Raw genomic sequence first — 14,566 nt, forward strand, 5'->3', positions numbered from 1 at the left:
CTTTTTTGTTTGGCATTTGAAACATAATAAAACTTACTATTTTGGGCCAGGGCTTGAAGCAGACAATCCAAGCATCCTTCTAAACTATCCTCAGTTCTGTCAACAGCTGTTATCTTCAACTTCTTCAAGGTATCACTGAGATTATCTGCGTATAGAAAAAAAGAGAAATCAGAAATCTCACTAACATATGATCATGTTTCATGGCAGTTATCACTAACAGGCAACAGGCCCTCATTATTGCAAATTAACTCCCACATACATTACAAAATGGCAATCGACTATACTATTACAAATTTTTTAAATCAAATGTACCCATTTAACTTGGATATGAAACATTCAATCTGTATCCATTAAGATACCAGGAATATTCAGGAATAATACAGGTTATCACAGAACATTTTTCTTGGGATTCTTATTCCATAGTTAGCTTGTTCAGGAAACCAGCCATGATTAATTGAAAAAAAACTGAACATCCACAAAAAAATTATATAGCTTTGCAAATAATATCTTGTTTCATTTTTGGCTTCCTCTGCTATATTTTAAAGACATAAAATGAAAACGAAGGTTTAGAAAAGTTTCAAATAATGTGACTTAGGAGCACCTGGGTGGCTCAGTCATTAAGCGTCCAACTTCAACTCAGGCCATGATCTCCCAGTACGCGGGTTTGAGCACTGCATTGGGTTCTTTGCTGACAGCTCAGAGCTTGGAGCCTGCTTCAGATTCTGTGTCTCCCTTACTCTGTACCCCTCTCCCACTCACGTTCTCTTTCTCTCTCAAAAATAAACAAACATTAAAAAAAATGTGACTTAAAATAATACAAAGCTGATGACTATAAAACCTACTTTAACACTGCCATTTGAAAAACATTTCAAACCAAAGCACTGCTTGAAGCCAAAACATGTACATTTTGGATTATAAAGCTGTGCTCTCATGCTAAATTATATGTGGATTCTGCTACACCATAGATTGTCAAAATCTCTTTACACTATTAAAAATTCAGATTCTTAAAGGGCTTTTATTTACATCAATTATTTCTATTGACATTTAACATACTAATAATTAAAACTGGGACTTTTTAGGATTTATTTTAGTAATTTACTTAAACCTAATATTATAAAACTATTACTTGTTAAAATTATTATTTTAATATAAAATATATTACAAAAACAAAAAACTCACTGAAAAGAGTGGTATATTATTCTACATTTTTACAAATCTCTATAAATCTGCCTTAATAGAAGATAACTGGATTCTCATATCTGCTTCTGTACTCAATCTTCTATAATTTGTCGCTTGGGTTGAGTAGATGAAAAAAATTCAGCCTTACATATATACATAGTTGGAAGATCAGAACAGTATTTTAATAGCCTTTTCAGATAATCTTGGATAGTCTTTGATACCATACCAAACCTTGAAAAGTGGTAGTTTTTTAAAGGTTGGTTGCCATGAGAAATCTGAAACAATTTTAATAAATGCTTCCAATTCTTACATTCAAAACCACTGATCTCTTGCAATTTGAATCCTTCATGCAGGTGAGATATTTATCATCAGTGCATTGGTCATTTAAAAAATTAGGTCATGGAGTTATCTTCCAAATATTGACACATTTCATTGTACTATTTCAAAAGATCACATTTGTTAGTATCATCACTAATCTTACTAAAAGACACTTTGTAAATACTGGTGAAATGTCAAGCTGAAGGTATACAAGTTTTTCAAAATCCTTTTTTTTTATGTTTATTTTTGAGAGAGACAGAGCATGAGTGGGGGAGGGACACAGAGAGAGGGAGACACAGAATCCAAAGCAGGCTTCAGGCTCTGAGCTGTCAGCACAGAGCCCGATAGGGGGCTTGAACCCAGGAACCACAAGATCATGACCTGAGCCGAAGTCAGATGCTTAACTGACTGAGCCACCCAGGTGCCCCCAAGTTTTCCAAAATTCTAATCTTCTCTTACAAACTTCAATTTTACTACCAGCAACAAATACTGTCAGTTGTTTTTCTTAAGTGAAAAATTAGCTTCATTCATTTGTGAGAAAACGTCTTCCAAATATGAAAAACCAGTTTGTCTTTCAGTTCTTTCAAATAAAAAATGTTTTTCCATGGAAAAAGGTACCTTGGTCAGCTCATAACTCAAACAACTGCACAAGTACTTCTCTTCAAAACAGCCATCAGACTTTGCAATGCAATGAAAGTGTTTTATGAGCACCTTCCATTACACAGAATATTTTTTAAGTGTGTTAAGGAGACTGAGATTTTTTTTAAACATTTTTTCCTGCTTCATCATGGGTATTCTTACGTGAAACTGGTGTGTGTGTATGTATGTGTGTGTGTGTGTGTGTGTGTGTGTGTGTATATGTACATATATTTTACTCTAAGTATGTCATGGTGAAGAATACTACTAGTACTAATACTAGTTTGGTGCTGCTACTACCCTGATTCACATATACTTGAAAGCACCCACAATTTTGTACCCATAATTGCTTTTGTACTATTGTTAAGGGAAATGTCAACAGAGTGAAAAAGACAAATAATGTCTTGATAGCATTATGCAAATGGTATTGACTTCATAGACACCCTAATGGGATACCAAGGACCTCCAGCATTGCTGCTACAGTACTAGAATTTCAGGCATTTTCTTACTTCAAAGTAAGGTATACATTTTAATAGACTTTTGTGCATTGTCAGCTGATGACAATTCTAAAAATATGATGAAACACCCTATTATGAAATGAAAGATAATTTACTTTCCCTGCCAACCCAAGAAAAAGTAAACTTAAATTTTATATCTAATAATACTAACACGGTCTAGTGACACCTCGTACAACCTTGACAACCTTGGACTTCACATCCAAGATTAATATTTATCTTAAGAGGGACTAAGCAGTTTTGAGAAATTGATTTTTAGTCTAAAGAAAACCGTATATTTGTATATATCTCTTCTCTTCTATAAGCTAAAAAGAAAGTTGTAGTGAATCATATCTTAGATACTCTTGTTCAAACTTATTAAGCGCATATTAAGGTGATTTTCCTGAAATAAAGTATGAATAACATATAATATCTAAGTTCATATTATTAAAAGCAATGAAAAGCAATTATCCCAACACTGAGGAAAAAAGTAAGATTTATGTTGGTCAAATTATAGCAATCTATCAAAACTATCAGTAAACAAGTAATAAAAAGCAGTCAAGAGTTATTCATACTTTATATTGGCATCTGGGTCTTTTTTAATTCTTTCCTTCCCTTTATCCCATCCCCAAAGCTCCTCACCTGACATGCTCTCCTCATCGAGTCTCAATCTGGATGTTACCACCCTAGAGACCTTCTTGCCCATTCCACCTAAGTGTCCTCTTCCTTAACCCTACGGGTTCATTCTCAATCGCTATATCCATCCTTCACAGGATTTTTGTTTTAATTTTTTTTAATGTTCATTTACTTTTTTGAGAGAGAGAAAGAGCAAGTGGGGAAGGGTCAGAGATAGAAGGAGACACAGAATCTGAAGCAGGCTCCAGGCTCTGAGCTGTCAGCAGAGAGCCTGGCGTGCAGGGCACAAACTCACAGACTGTGAGATCATGACCAGAGCCAAAGTCAGACACTTAACCGACTGAGCCACCATGGCGCCCCAGGTTAAATTTTTTTTTTAATTTTTTTTTACATTTATTTATTTATTTTTGAGAGACAGAGAGAGGCAGAGCACAAGTGGAGGAGGGGCAGAGAGAGAGAGAGGGAGACACAGAATCTGAAGCAGGCTCCAGGCTGAGCTGTCAGCACAGAGCCCGACACGGGGCTTGAACTCACAAACCGTGAGATCATGACCAGAGCTGAAGTCGGACACTCAACCGAGAGGGCCACCCAGGCGCCCCTGATAATTTTTAATTATATTTTTTAATTGTTAACATATGCCTCCCACTATATTGTATGTGGCATCTTGTTAATTATAGTCATTGCACTATACCTATCACTTGATACATAGGAGGTATCCAGTAAATATTTGTTAATTGAGTAAACAAAGGAATGAATTACTTACTTGTACAAAGCTGTCTAGTTACCATCCTTTGTATGACATGCTGAAGAACCAAAGTGTACCAATAGCAAAGGGAAGGTAAATGTGACCTGTTAAGCACCTACTATGTACTCCATATGATTTAAAGTATATAGTGTCTTATATTTTAAGATCAATGAAGTCAACTGAAGCATTAAAGAATATAAAATATATAACTAAAACCTACATAGATCATCCTACTTTTAAAAGATTTCTTATTGACAAAAAATCATTCAGTCTCTCCATGGGAATAATTACATGCCTATTAATGATGTGAGATCTTTTTAGGAAAGTTCATTAAATTCTTCATCCAGAGACAACTAAAGCTGTCAAAGAGAATTACTACACATTATTATGATTTTAAGCATTTTATTTTTTTAACGTTTATTTATTTTTGAGAGAGACAGAGAGAGCACGAGTTGGGGAGAGAGGGAGAGAGAGAGAATCCGAAGCAGGCTCCCACTGTCAGCACAGAACTGGATGAGGGGCTCCAACTCACAAACCATGAGATCATGACCTGAGCTGAAACCAAGAGTCAGACACTTAACCAACTGAGCCACCCATGCACCCCAAATATACATCAATTTTAAAAGAGCATGTTGGAGGGGAGCCTGGGTGGCTCAGTCGGTTAAGCGTCTGACATCAGTTCAGGTCATGATCTCAGGGTTTGCGGGCTCTAGCCCTGCGACAAGCTCTGTACTGACAGTTCAGAGCCTGAAACCAGCTTCTTCAGATTCTGTCTCCCTCTCTCTCTGCCCCTTCCCTGCTCGCACTCTGTCCCCCTCTCTCTCAAAAATAAATACAACATTACAAAAATAAAATAAAAGAGCATATTGGAGAATAAAATGATTGGGGTTGCAACCCCTTTCCCACTGGCCTCAAGCTTCCTTATGGAAAAATTTCTACTACACTGACACTTCCGGTCCTTTCTGCGTACTCCCTTGGCAACTGCCCACCATTACCTCTGTTCTCTAGGAAAGAAGTAATGTATATGATTAATAAGTTGAGAAAGAAGAAATGGATATGTATAACTCAGCCCCTTCTGGGTTCCTGATTTTTTAGAATGGCAAGAACTCTCTGTTCCTCCATACCTTTGGGTGTCCAGCTACACCAGTGACAACATTAGCAAATACATCTAATTCAGCCCTGGAGTATTAGCAGTTCCTTTGTAACTATACAAATAAGCCTTCACCAATTTTAAAGCAGTTATTTTGAATTCCATCAGAGAACTCATTTGCTTATGTCTCCAGTGATTCTGAACTTGGGTAAGGAACAGAAGGTGTTATTTTTGGACTCCCTCAAACCATGACAGTAAATCTCAGCAATGAATCCTTACCATTAAGACACTGAAACTCTTCTAATGAAAAATTTGTCAGCTTTTGGCTGGTGGGAGTGCGGGGGCGGGGGGGGACAGTGAGTCAAGAATGATAATTTTCACGGGAGGTTCTACTACTAAGAAATATTAATAATTTTTCTTAAAAGTAATTTATTTCCTATATGACAGTAGATGGTCTAGCCTGCCTTGTGAAAAGAAACATAACATCTTTGGGGCGCCTGGGTGGCTCAGTCGGTTAAGCGGCCGACTTTGGCTCAGGTCATGATCTCACGGTCCGTGGGTTCGAGCCCCGCGTCGGGCTCTGTGTTGAAAACTCAGAGCCTGGAGCCTGTTTCGGACTCTGTGTCTCCCTCTCTCTGACCCTCCCCCATTCATGCTCTGTCTCTCTCTGTCTCAAAAATAAATAAATGATAAAAAAAAAAAAATTAAAAAAAAAAAAAGAAACATAACATCTTCAAAGAGGTAAGCAAAGTTGACTTTGGTCATTAATTCTGCATCTCCTACTTCTAACCATTTCATCACTCTTAAAACCACAATCTAACCAAGTCCTCTTAAATTCTATCAAAACTACTCAGGCAAAGGTCTTAAATGATATCATGACAAATCCAGTGGATTTTTCTCAGTCCTCTTATTTGATATCTTTGAAGCAACAGACTTTTTTTCTCTTTTTGGAATAGTTTCTACTGACTTCAAAACACCAGTCTCTGAACATTTGTTCTTGGCCTTCTCCTCTCTCTGCACCTTCAATGTTAGAACCAAGATCACCCTATCTCTTCTGCTTTTTTCATTTTGCTAGTTTTATAGTCCTGGGTTAATAAAACTCTTTTAGCTTATTTACCCTACTAGAGGGAAATTTATTTAGCTTATTTATTATAGTAGAGGGAAATTTATTTAGCTTATTTATTATACTAGAGGGAAATTCTTATAGCACAGGAAATTCTTCTAAGATACTCTAAGACACTAAGATACTAATTCTTCTAAGATACTCTAAGATACTAAGATGCTAATTCTTCTGAGATACCCTAAGATACTAACACACTAAGATATTATACTAGAGGGAAATTTATTTAGCTTATTTATTATACTAAAGGAAAATTCTTGTAGCACAGGAAATTCTTCTAAGATACTCACACTGTTCTCTATAGTAGAAACTTCACAAATCCTGAAAATCTACCTTACTTTCTGAGTTACTTGTGCTTGCATCTTTTATTATAAATTATGGTACAAACCACCATAATTAATATTTTTATTAAGACGAACTATCCTAAAAATAACAACATTTCTAAGTGTTCTTCTCATTCTAATTATTTCAGAAATCAGATAAAAACTTTATGAGCAATCACTTTTCATTCATTCTTAAATGATATTAAAGTCTATTTTAGTTTAAACCAGAAACAATGTAGTCTAACTTGTCACATTTGATTAGAGGGTCAAGAGTCTGACAGATGATCTTCACAACTATAATATTAAGCCATCATGGATAAAAGCAAGAAATAGTTTGTAAAATTTTATTTCACACTATGCCTAAAACCTTTTCACTTAGAGTTCAAGAATTATTTTCATGTTTTATAACTATCAATTATAGCTTTAGCATATAACATAATTGATAAAAAGTTAATACATTGGCTTTTTAAAATTAGATAGAAATTTACACTGAGATCCAGGCTTAATGCCTTGTCGCAGAAATGACCCAGAAAAATATGAGGGTGATTTCTTTTTCTCAACTATTCCCTAACAGAATGATTTAAAATACTACACCCAATAGTAGTTCAACACCCAAAATATTATAAGCCAACTTAGAAAATCAATGTAGATAAATCAACAAAGTCTGATGGCATTTGTCAAAGAATTTAAAGAAACCCAAGAATTATACCAGAATGATGTTGGTAAAAATGTGCAATCTGTCATTACAAACAGCTTCTGTGTGAAGAACTACCAGGATGCTCTCTGGACACATGAGTTCCAGAAGATGCTGGAAAGTGGAAACTATATACTTTCAAACTTCACTCCTGTACAGGTAAGCTCATTGAGTCCTTAACAGAAGAGAAACTCTGTAAACATACAAATAACCACATGAAATATATATGCTCTGCTCTAACTTCTTATACCTAGCATGTGCCTGCAAACCAGAGTTCTCACAGTATCAATATTCTACCACCAAGATTCTTACAGAACAATGTTCTATCCTGTATTTCCCAGTTTTGTTCAGGCCCCATCTAATTTATCCCTTACACTCCACTTAGCCCCTTAGATTAACACATTGATCTTAGACTTAACTATTTTAGCTGTGACCTTCTACTCCTCCAGGATAATACTTAAGTATCTGCCTACAATGCTTTGGTTCCTGGCACTTAACATTCAAGAGTAAATGATATCATGCCTCCAAGCTCTGTCCTAGACTCTAAGATATGCCTGACAGGGAAGGAAGGTCAGACAAGGGGCAGATAATATAAGAGGAAATTCTGCCTAAGTGTATGGGAATTTCCGAAGGCTATCTACATAACATAGATAGAGAGAAGTGTTTGGGGCTAAACACTCTGACTTACAAGCAGTCTTGAGCAAGATTCTCCATCAGAATATACTTAAAGCTGTCACTAATCAAACAAAGAGAAAGAAGGAAAGACCCTGCTTACAACGCTTTGTAATAATAGAGAATTGGATGGAAGACTGACATAAAAGACCTACAGAAAAGGAACTTTCTTTAGCTGGAGAAACATATAAAGAAGTATATTTCATTAAGATCGGTGCAAAGCAAATAGTTTCACTTAGTAATCTAATAAATAACAAGGAAGAGATAATGTACACTGAAATTTATAAATTTTTAGGCAACACTAGCTTTTCTGAATAAAATGCCAAAAAGAAAAAATGATACCTACACAAGTAATCATAAATGTGACAGGTGAGTTAAACATAGGTATATATTAAAAATCTTTTCTAAAAAATCTTTAGAAAATGATACTGTCTAAACTATTATTTATGAACCCACAAAAGAAATATTTTCCCAGGATACTGCTACAGAAAGCATAATGAAAATTTAGAGTCAAGATAAAACAAAAGACGATTTAGATAAGAACTAAATAAATCAGAAAGTATGACAATGCCCTTACTTAAATGTTGTTAAAGCTATGATGCACCATAAATTTGAAAGAAAATTTAAGCAACAGGATGAAGAGACATTAGGTCAGTTATCAACTTATGTCTCTCAGCTCCAAATTCACCCTCACTGCCTGATCTGTAAAAATGAATCCTGGCCCTTTAAATATTCTCCCTTTGCCAGATGGCAAGATACAAGGTATGTCTGTAGAGGACAATGGATAGTACTGAAGAGGAAGTGCTCTCCTTCATGCTCAGTCTTCATAATTTTCTCCAGTGCCATACATCTGCAAGTCATAGCTTTCACCATACTTTTTCTCCAGGTCTCAACTGAGGCAGGAGAACTCTGTACAAGAGCCCCAGACAACTCATTTGCATCCCAGCCCAAGTCACTGCTTCCCACACCATCTCTTCAGCCCTGGAAATATGCACCCTTGGAAACCCTGTGGGGCTGGATGCCCAGAGCCGCTCTGGTCCAAACTGTACAAAGAAGTATGCTGGGTTCCTGTAGAAAGGGGCTTCTCTAGCCCAGTTCTAGCAGTACCTGCTGTGGCACCCCAACTTCCTCTGCATGCCCTACTGTCTGGGGCCCACTCATCAACCTCAGCTTGCATGCTCTCCAAAGAGTTGTTCCTGCAGGCTTATTGACTGTGGGCTACCTCTGGCCTGGGCAACGCAGTGATCTTAATTATATCTTAATGAGAACTCACCTTCCGAGGAAGTTTGTCCTTCCTTGGATGTACTCTCGTAGCTCAAGGTTACCCATCAGATTTGTTATATACTTTTAAAGTTACTCTCCTATTATTGCTTAATATTTTTTACATTAAATGTCTCCTGTTTACATTTCTGTGTAATGGAAGACCATTCTCCCTGGATTTCTTGACATTCCTTACTACTAGGGCCTTCTGAGCAAGGGAAATTGATAAGCTATAATAAGTCTCCTTCTCTGGAGACATTCTAGGAACATAAAAAAAAAAAAAAAAAAATCCCCCTCTTCTTTCCAGAGGTTTGTTTTTAGCTTACATTTAGGGTAATAACACTAGAGATACTTTTCCCCTTCAGTAGGAATGATTTGTTTAATTCCAGATTATGGACTGTGTGTGTGTGTGTCTGTGTGTGTGCGTGTGTGTGTGTATCTTGGATGACAGATGTGCCAGCAACCCTACATAAGCTTTTAGTGTTGTAATTTCAGAGTTCCTCTCCTGTGGTGCAACCCTGCTGTATGTACTAAAATGCTCTGTAAATAACAAGCTATGTTGTATGATGTATATACTTCATGTTTCTTGTCAGGATATTTATATATACATATAAATTTAACATTATGTGGTCTGTCTTCTGATTAGACCTAGACTAGTACAGATACATAAATAGCCTTCTTAGAAAAATGAGAAATTATGTGAGAAAAGACAAAGAATAGTAGCTCTTTCAGTGAAAAATATCATAATGTATCAGGTCATGAATGCTGTGGATCAAGTGAATAATACATTAACAAGATAACCTCAAGCTTCTTTTTGTTCAATGATATGAACTAAAGGCTGACCTAGCACCAAACGCTGCACTAAGTGCCAAAGATACAAACATGAATATAGATACCACAGTTAGAAAAACTTTTTTTTCCCCCTTACTTTCGATTTTATTTTGGGTGGGAATTACCTTCACATATCCCAGTTCACTCCCAGAAGCAATCAATGTTAACATTTTCTTGTGCATTCTTCTAGAAGCACCTTGTGTGTGTGTGTGTGTATATAGATGTACACATATGTATATACATGTGTATATATATGCAGTTATTTATATTTACAAACACACACACAAACTTTAAAGCACAGCCCATCCAAATGTTACTACAATACTGATTATCTTCTGCATGGTAATAGCCTTAATAAAAAGTACCATTATTATGACAATTATATTTTAGAAAATCATAATAACAGCCCTATAACTGAAATCCCTTGGTAAATGTACAACAAAGTATTATTTTATTATTTGGTGGTAATAAATGTAGAAATCCACAGTCCCCCAAAAAGTGATAGGAAAGACACAAATTCAAAATAATTTTGCCAAATATACTAATATGAGTTTATTATTATAAGATCAACATTAAAATTGGTATTAAGGATAACTACTAAATTTTAATTTGGAAAGATGAATATAGATATTCCTTTGTTCCTATCAGGTTTTATTAGGCTATTGTGCTTTGAGAAAAAAAATACACAAATTTTGGTGTGGCTGGGTGGCTTAGTTGGTTAAGCATCTGACTTTGGCTCAGGTCATGACCTCACAGTCTGTGGGTTCAAGCCCCATGTCAGGCTCTGTGCTGATAGCTCAGAGCCTGGAACCTGCTTCGGATTCTGTGTCTCCCTCTCTGTCTGCCCCTCCCCTGCTCATGCTCTGCCTCTGTCTCTCTCTCTCTGTCTCTGTCTCTCTCTCTCAAAAATAAATAAACAAAAAAAATTTTTAAAAAATACACAAATGTTAGTGGTAACTATCCTTACTAAGAGTATTGACAGTTTTTATTAGCCAAACAGGTAAAGTTTACCATAAAGCAATATTGCTTTATGTTTAACTGTTTAAACTGTTTAAACTGTTTAAACATGCATATTTCTTTTCTGGCAGTAAATATTTCTTCAAGGGAATCAATGTCAAGTAAAAGACAATTAAATAAACCACAGGGAAATGCTATTTACTAGACAAAATTCTCTGTTAGGCCATCTTTGTTTAAAATGAGAAGAAAAACCCAGTAAACATTCATTCATCAGGTAGTTCCCACTTTGGAAAGTTTTAATAGCAATCCATTTCTTACTGAAACAATGTATCTTTCAGGTTTTATAACTGTTCCAATTAGTATTGTTACATTAACAACCCCCCCACCCCCTCAAACTTCATGGCATAAAACAAAAGCCATTTTATTGAACTCACAGATTCTGTGAACCAGGAATTCATAAAGGGCACACTGAGGATGGTTTGTCTCTGTTCCACAAGGTCTGGGGCCTCAGTGGAGAGTCTCAAAAGATAGGGGTGTGTCTCCGAGAGTGACTAAATAGCAGGGGCTGGCATCATCTGAATCATTTGATGGTTCTGGTGACTGGACTGAAAGGACTTGGGAGGTTATGAATGCCAACCTGAGACCTGCGGCTCCTCCAGATGGCCTGGCTTCCCCACAGAATGGTAGCTACAGGGTCAGACTTTCAGGGCTCCAAGCAGGTCAGCATTTCCACAAACAGTATGGAAGCAACATTTTTTACTATCAGGCCTAGGAAATGATAGAACACTTATGGTGCATTCTATTGGTTACAAGTGAGTCACAAGCATGCTCATTTTAAACAGGAAGAGAACTCCCCAGCTCTCAATGGGGAATGGCAAATTCTTGAAAAATATGTGTAGGGAAAGAGATATTGTTGTGGCCATCTTTGGAAAGCACAATCTGCTATAATAATTTGATATTCGGTGTACTGATTTGGTTAAAATAACACAACCAACAGCATTAGATCCTTTGATTGCTTTTTCATCTGAACACAAGATACAGTTTCCCAAAAAATGTATGTTCACCTTTGGGAATAGAAATTAAAATTTATATAGTTATTATTTCATCAATATTTGTAACTACCTTGTGAAATAGGTGTTATTGTTATTGTCCATATTTTAATGGAGAAAGTTGTATCTGGAAGCTGAATAACTTGCCCAGAAAGATAAGTGCCAAAGGTGGGATAAATCCAGACACATGTGTCTTCAATGTCTAGGCTCTTTCCAGTGAACAGGCAATCTTCACAGTACCAGGTTAAATGAAACTCATTCATATTTCATGCATATCAGAACTGTGCAAAGCAAGGAGTACCTATATTTTGCTTTATGTAGATGTAAATTCTTCAAAAATTAATTTATAACCCAACCGTGTTAGGTAGTTTTATGAGCTAACAACTGTCTATATATGTGAATGTGTACAAGACAGAAAAGAAAAGAGAGGAAGAGAGGAAGGAAGGAAGAGGGAAGGGAAGAAAAGAGAGAAGGAAGGAAGGAAGGAAGGAAGGAAGGAAGGAAGGAAGGAAGGAAGGAAATCACAATGAGATGTACCAGGAGCAGTCTCTGCCATAGTATCTCAAGGGCAGTACCAATGCTGGATACATACACCAGCTTTCATTAACTGTTAAATAGAAAAATAAATTCTAAGAAAAATTTTCCAGATCACTGTAAGTAATGAACGCTTGTATATTCTTGAGAAGTTTTATTAGGTGCTTAAAAGGTAAATATGATCTATTCTCTTATTTAAATTCTTTGGTCTCTGCGTTTTCTCTTTCAAGAATCCAAACTATATCCTTATCTGTTTCTGTTACTCATTTCTTTTATGTTATTATCTTACAGTTAGAGGTTAAGCTTTTCAAAAGCAAAACTGTCACTGCTTGCATTATTTGTCACTTTCTGTATTGCCTAATAGGATAGTCCTGTGTTTCTGATCTGACTGATGATGTTTCATACAAACCACATAAAAGCCAGAAACGTGACACAATACAGTTATTCTTTCTTGGAGCTTCACACTACCCTTCCCAAAAACGCATTCTTGCAACTAAAAGGAAATTAAGTTAATCAGCTCATATAAAAGTCCTGTCATTATTATCATTTTGTTGTTGAAGATAAACTAACATCTATATTTCTGTAAAATAAGTATTTCAGTGTAAGCTTTGCTTCTTTAAAAGGATCAGTGTCATCTTTTATAATGGAGCTACTGGAGGAATCTTCAAAATGGAATATTTTTTATAAGAACTAAAGGAAACAGTTTTTCATTCCTGACAAATTTCTTGTTAAAAATAATCTTGGTGTAAGCTTCTCACAGCTTTGAAAGCAATTTTTTGTTAAAGTACAATGATTCCTGTTTTTTTCTTTTCCTGACTATAAAAACAAAATCCCAACACATAAAAAAGGGGAACTTACTAGTTACTTGAAATTATTTTTATAATTTTGTGTAATTCTTTTTTACATAATTTTAAACTGTTGCTTTAAATACTTTAAAATTATGTAATTCTATGTAATTCATTTGATATAATTATTTTAAATAATTTTATATAATCCTTATATGTTAGAAAATGCTTTCTAATATGTACAAGAAAATAATTTTTTTAGAAACAATCTAGCAGCCTATTGCACTTTGATGACTTTTTAAAAAATACCATACCATCATTTTCCCTAGTAAGTGTATTTAATGCTCAAGGGCATCCCTCCACACACACAAAAAAGGGAAAAAAATACAACAGATCTGGGTCTGGGGGTTGGTCAGCCTTTATTAAGTAACTGAGTGTGAAGGATTCCTTATTATGAATTGTATTAGTTCTTTATGAAATGAGCTTTTCCCCCCTTCCATTTTTATTTGAAATCTATTATCTGGTTCTTATTCAATAATAATGATAATATTTTAAGGATACAGATAAAATGAGGGCTTAAAGAGCTTAAGTAACTTGCTAAAGGCTATACTACAGAATTAATTTATGAAAGAGGAGAGATTCTATCCTCTATTTCTCTAATTCCTTGTATCATTCTGATCAACTGCAGATTAAACCATGATTGATGGCCAAATGAATACAATTAACTCTTTGGTAATTCAAAAGTTATAACAGAAATCTCAGAGATCACAAATTCAAATACCTGTAAGGGCCATATGCCACAACAACAAAACGAAGATAAAAATCATATGAAAATCTCAACAGATGCAGAAAAACATGACAAAATTTAACATCTGCTCGTGATAAAAACTCTAAACAAAATGGGGTTAGAGAGAACATACTTCAACATAATAAAGGCCACATGAAAAACCTACAGTTAACATCATATCTAATGGTGAAAAATTGAGAGCTTTCCCTCTAAGGTTAAGAACAAGACAAGGATGTACACTCTCATCATTTTTATTCAACATAGTACTGTAAGTCTTGGCCACAGTAATCAGACAAGAAAAATAGAAGAAGCATCCATTTTGGTATGGGAGAAGTTAAACTGTCAGTATTCACAGACGACATACTATACATAAAAAAACCTTAAAGACCGTACCAAAAAAGTAACAGAAGTAATAAATGAATTCAGTAGAGTAGCAAAACACAAAATTAATAACAA

At 35.4% G+C, this 14,566-nt stretch overlaps 1 protein-coding gene across 3 annotated transcripts in view; it reads right to left on the reverse strand.

Annotated features, from left to right (window-relative positions):
* The window catches only part of RAP1GDS1 (Rap1 GTPase-GDP dissociation stimulator 1), a 170,344-nt gene that overhangs the window by 140,894 nt on the left and 14,884 nt on the right, over positions 1-14,566 (reverse strand). For all 3 annotated transcript variants that reach the window (XM_058721852.1, XM_058721851.1, XM_058721853.1), the window contains exon 2: positions 38-145. In XM_058721852.1, the coding sequence (XP_058577835.1) occupies positions 38-145 (108 nt within the window). The remainder of the gene's footprint in view (positions 1-37; positions 146-14,566) is intronic.

The sequence above is a fragment of the Neofelis nebulosa genome, chromosome 3 (genome assembly GCF_028018385.1).
Source record: "Neofelis nebulosa isolate mNeoNeb1 chromosome 3, mNeoNeb1.pri, whole genome shotgun sequence".
Classification (NCBI taxonomy): Eukaryota; Metazoa; Chordata; class Mammalia; order Carnivora; family Felidae; genus Neofelis; species Neofelis nebulosa.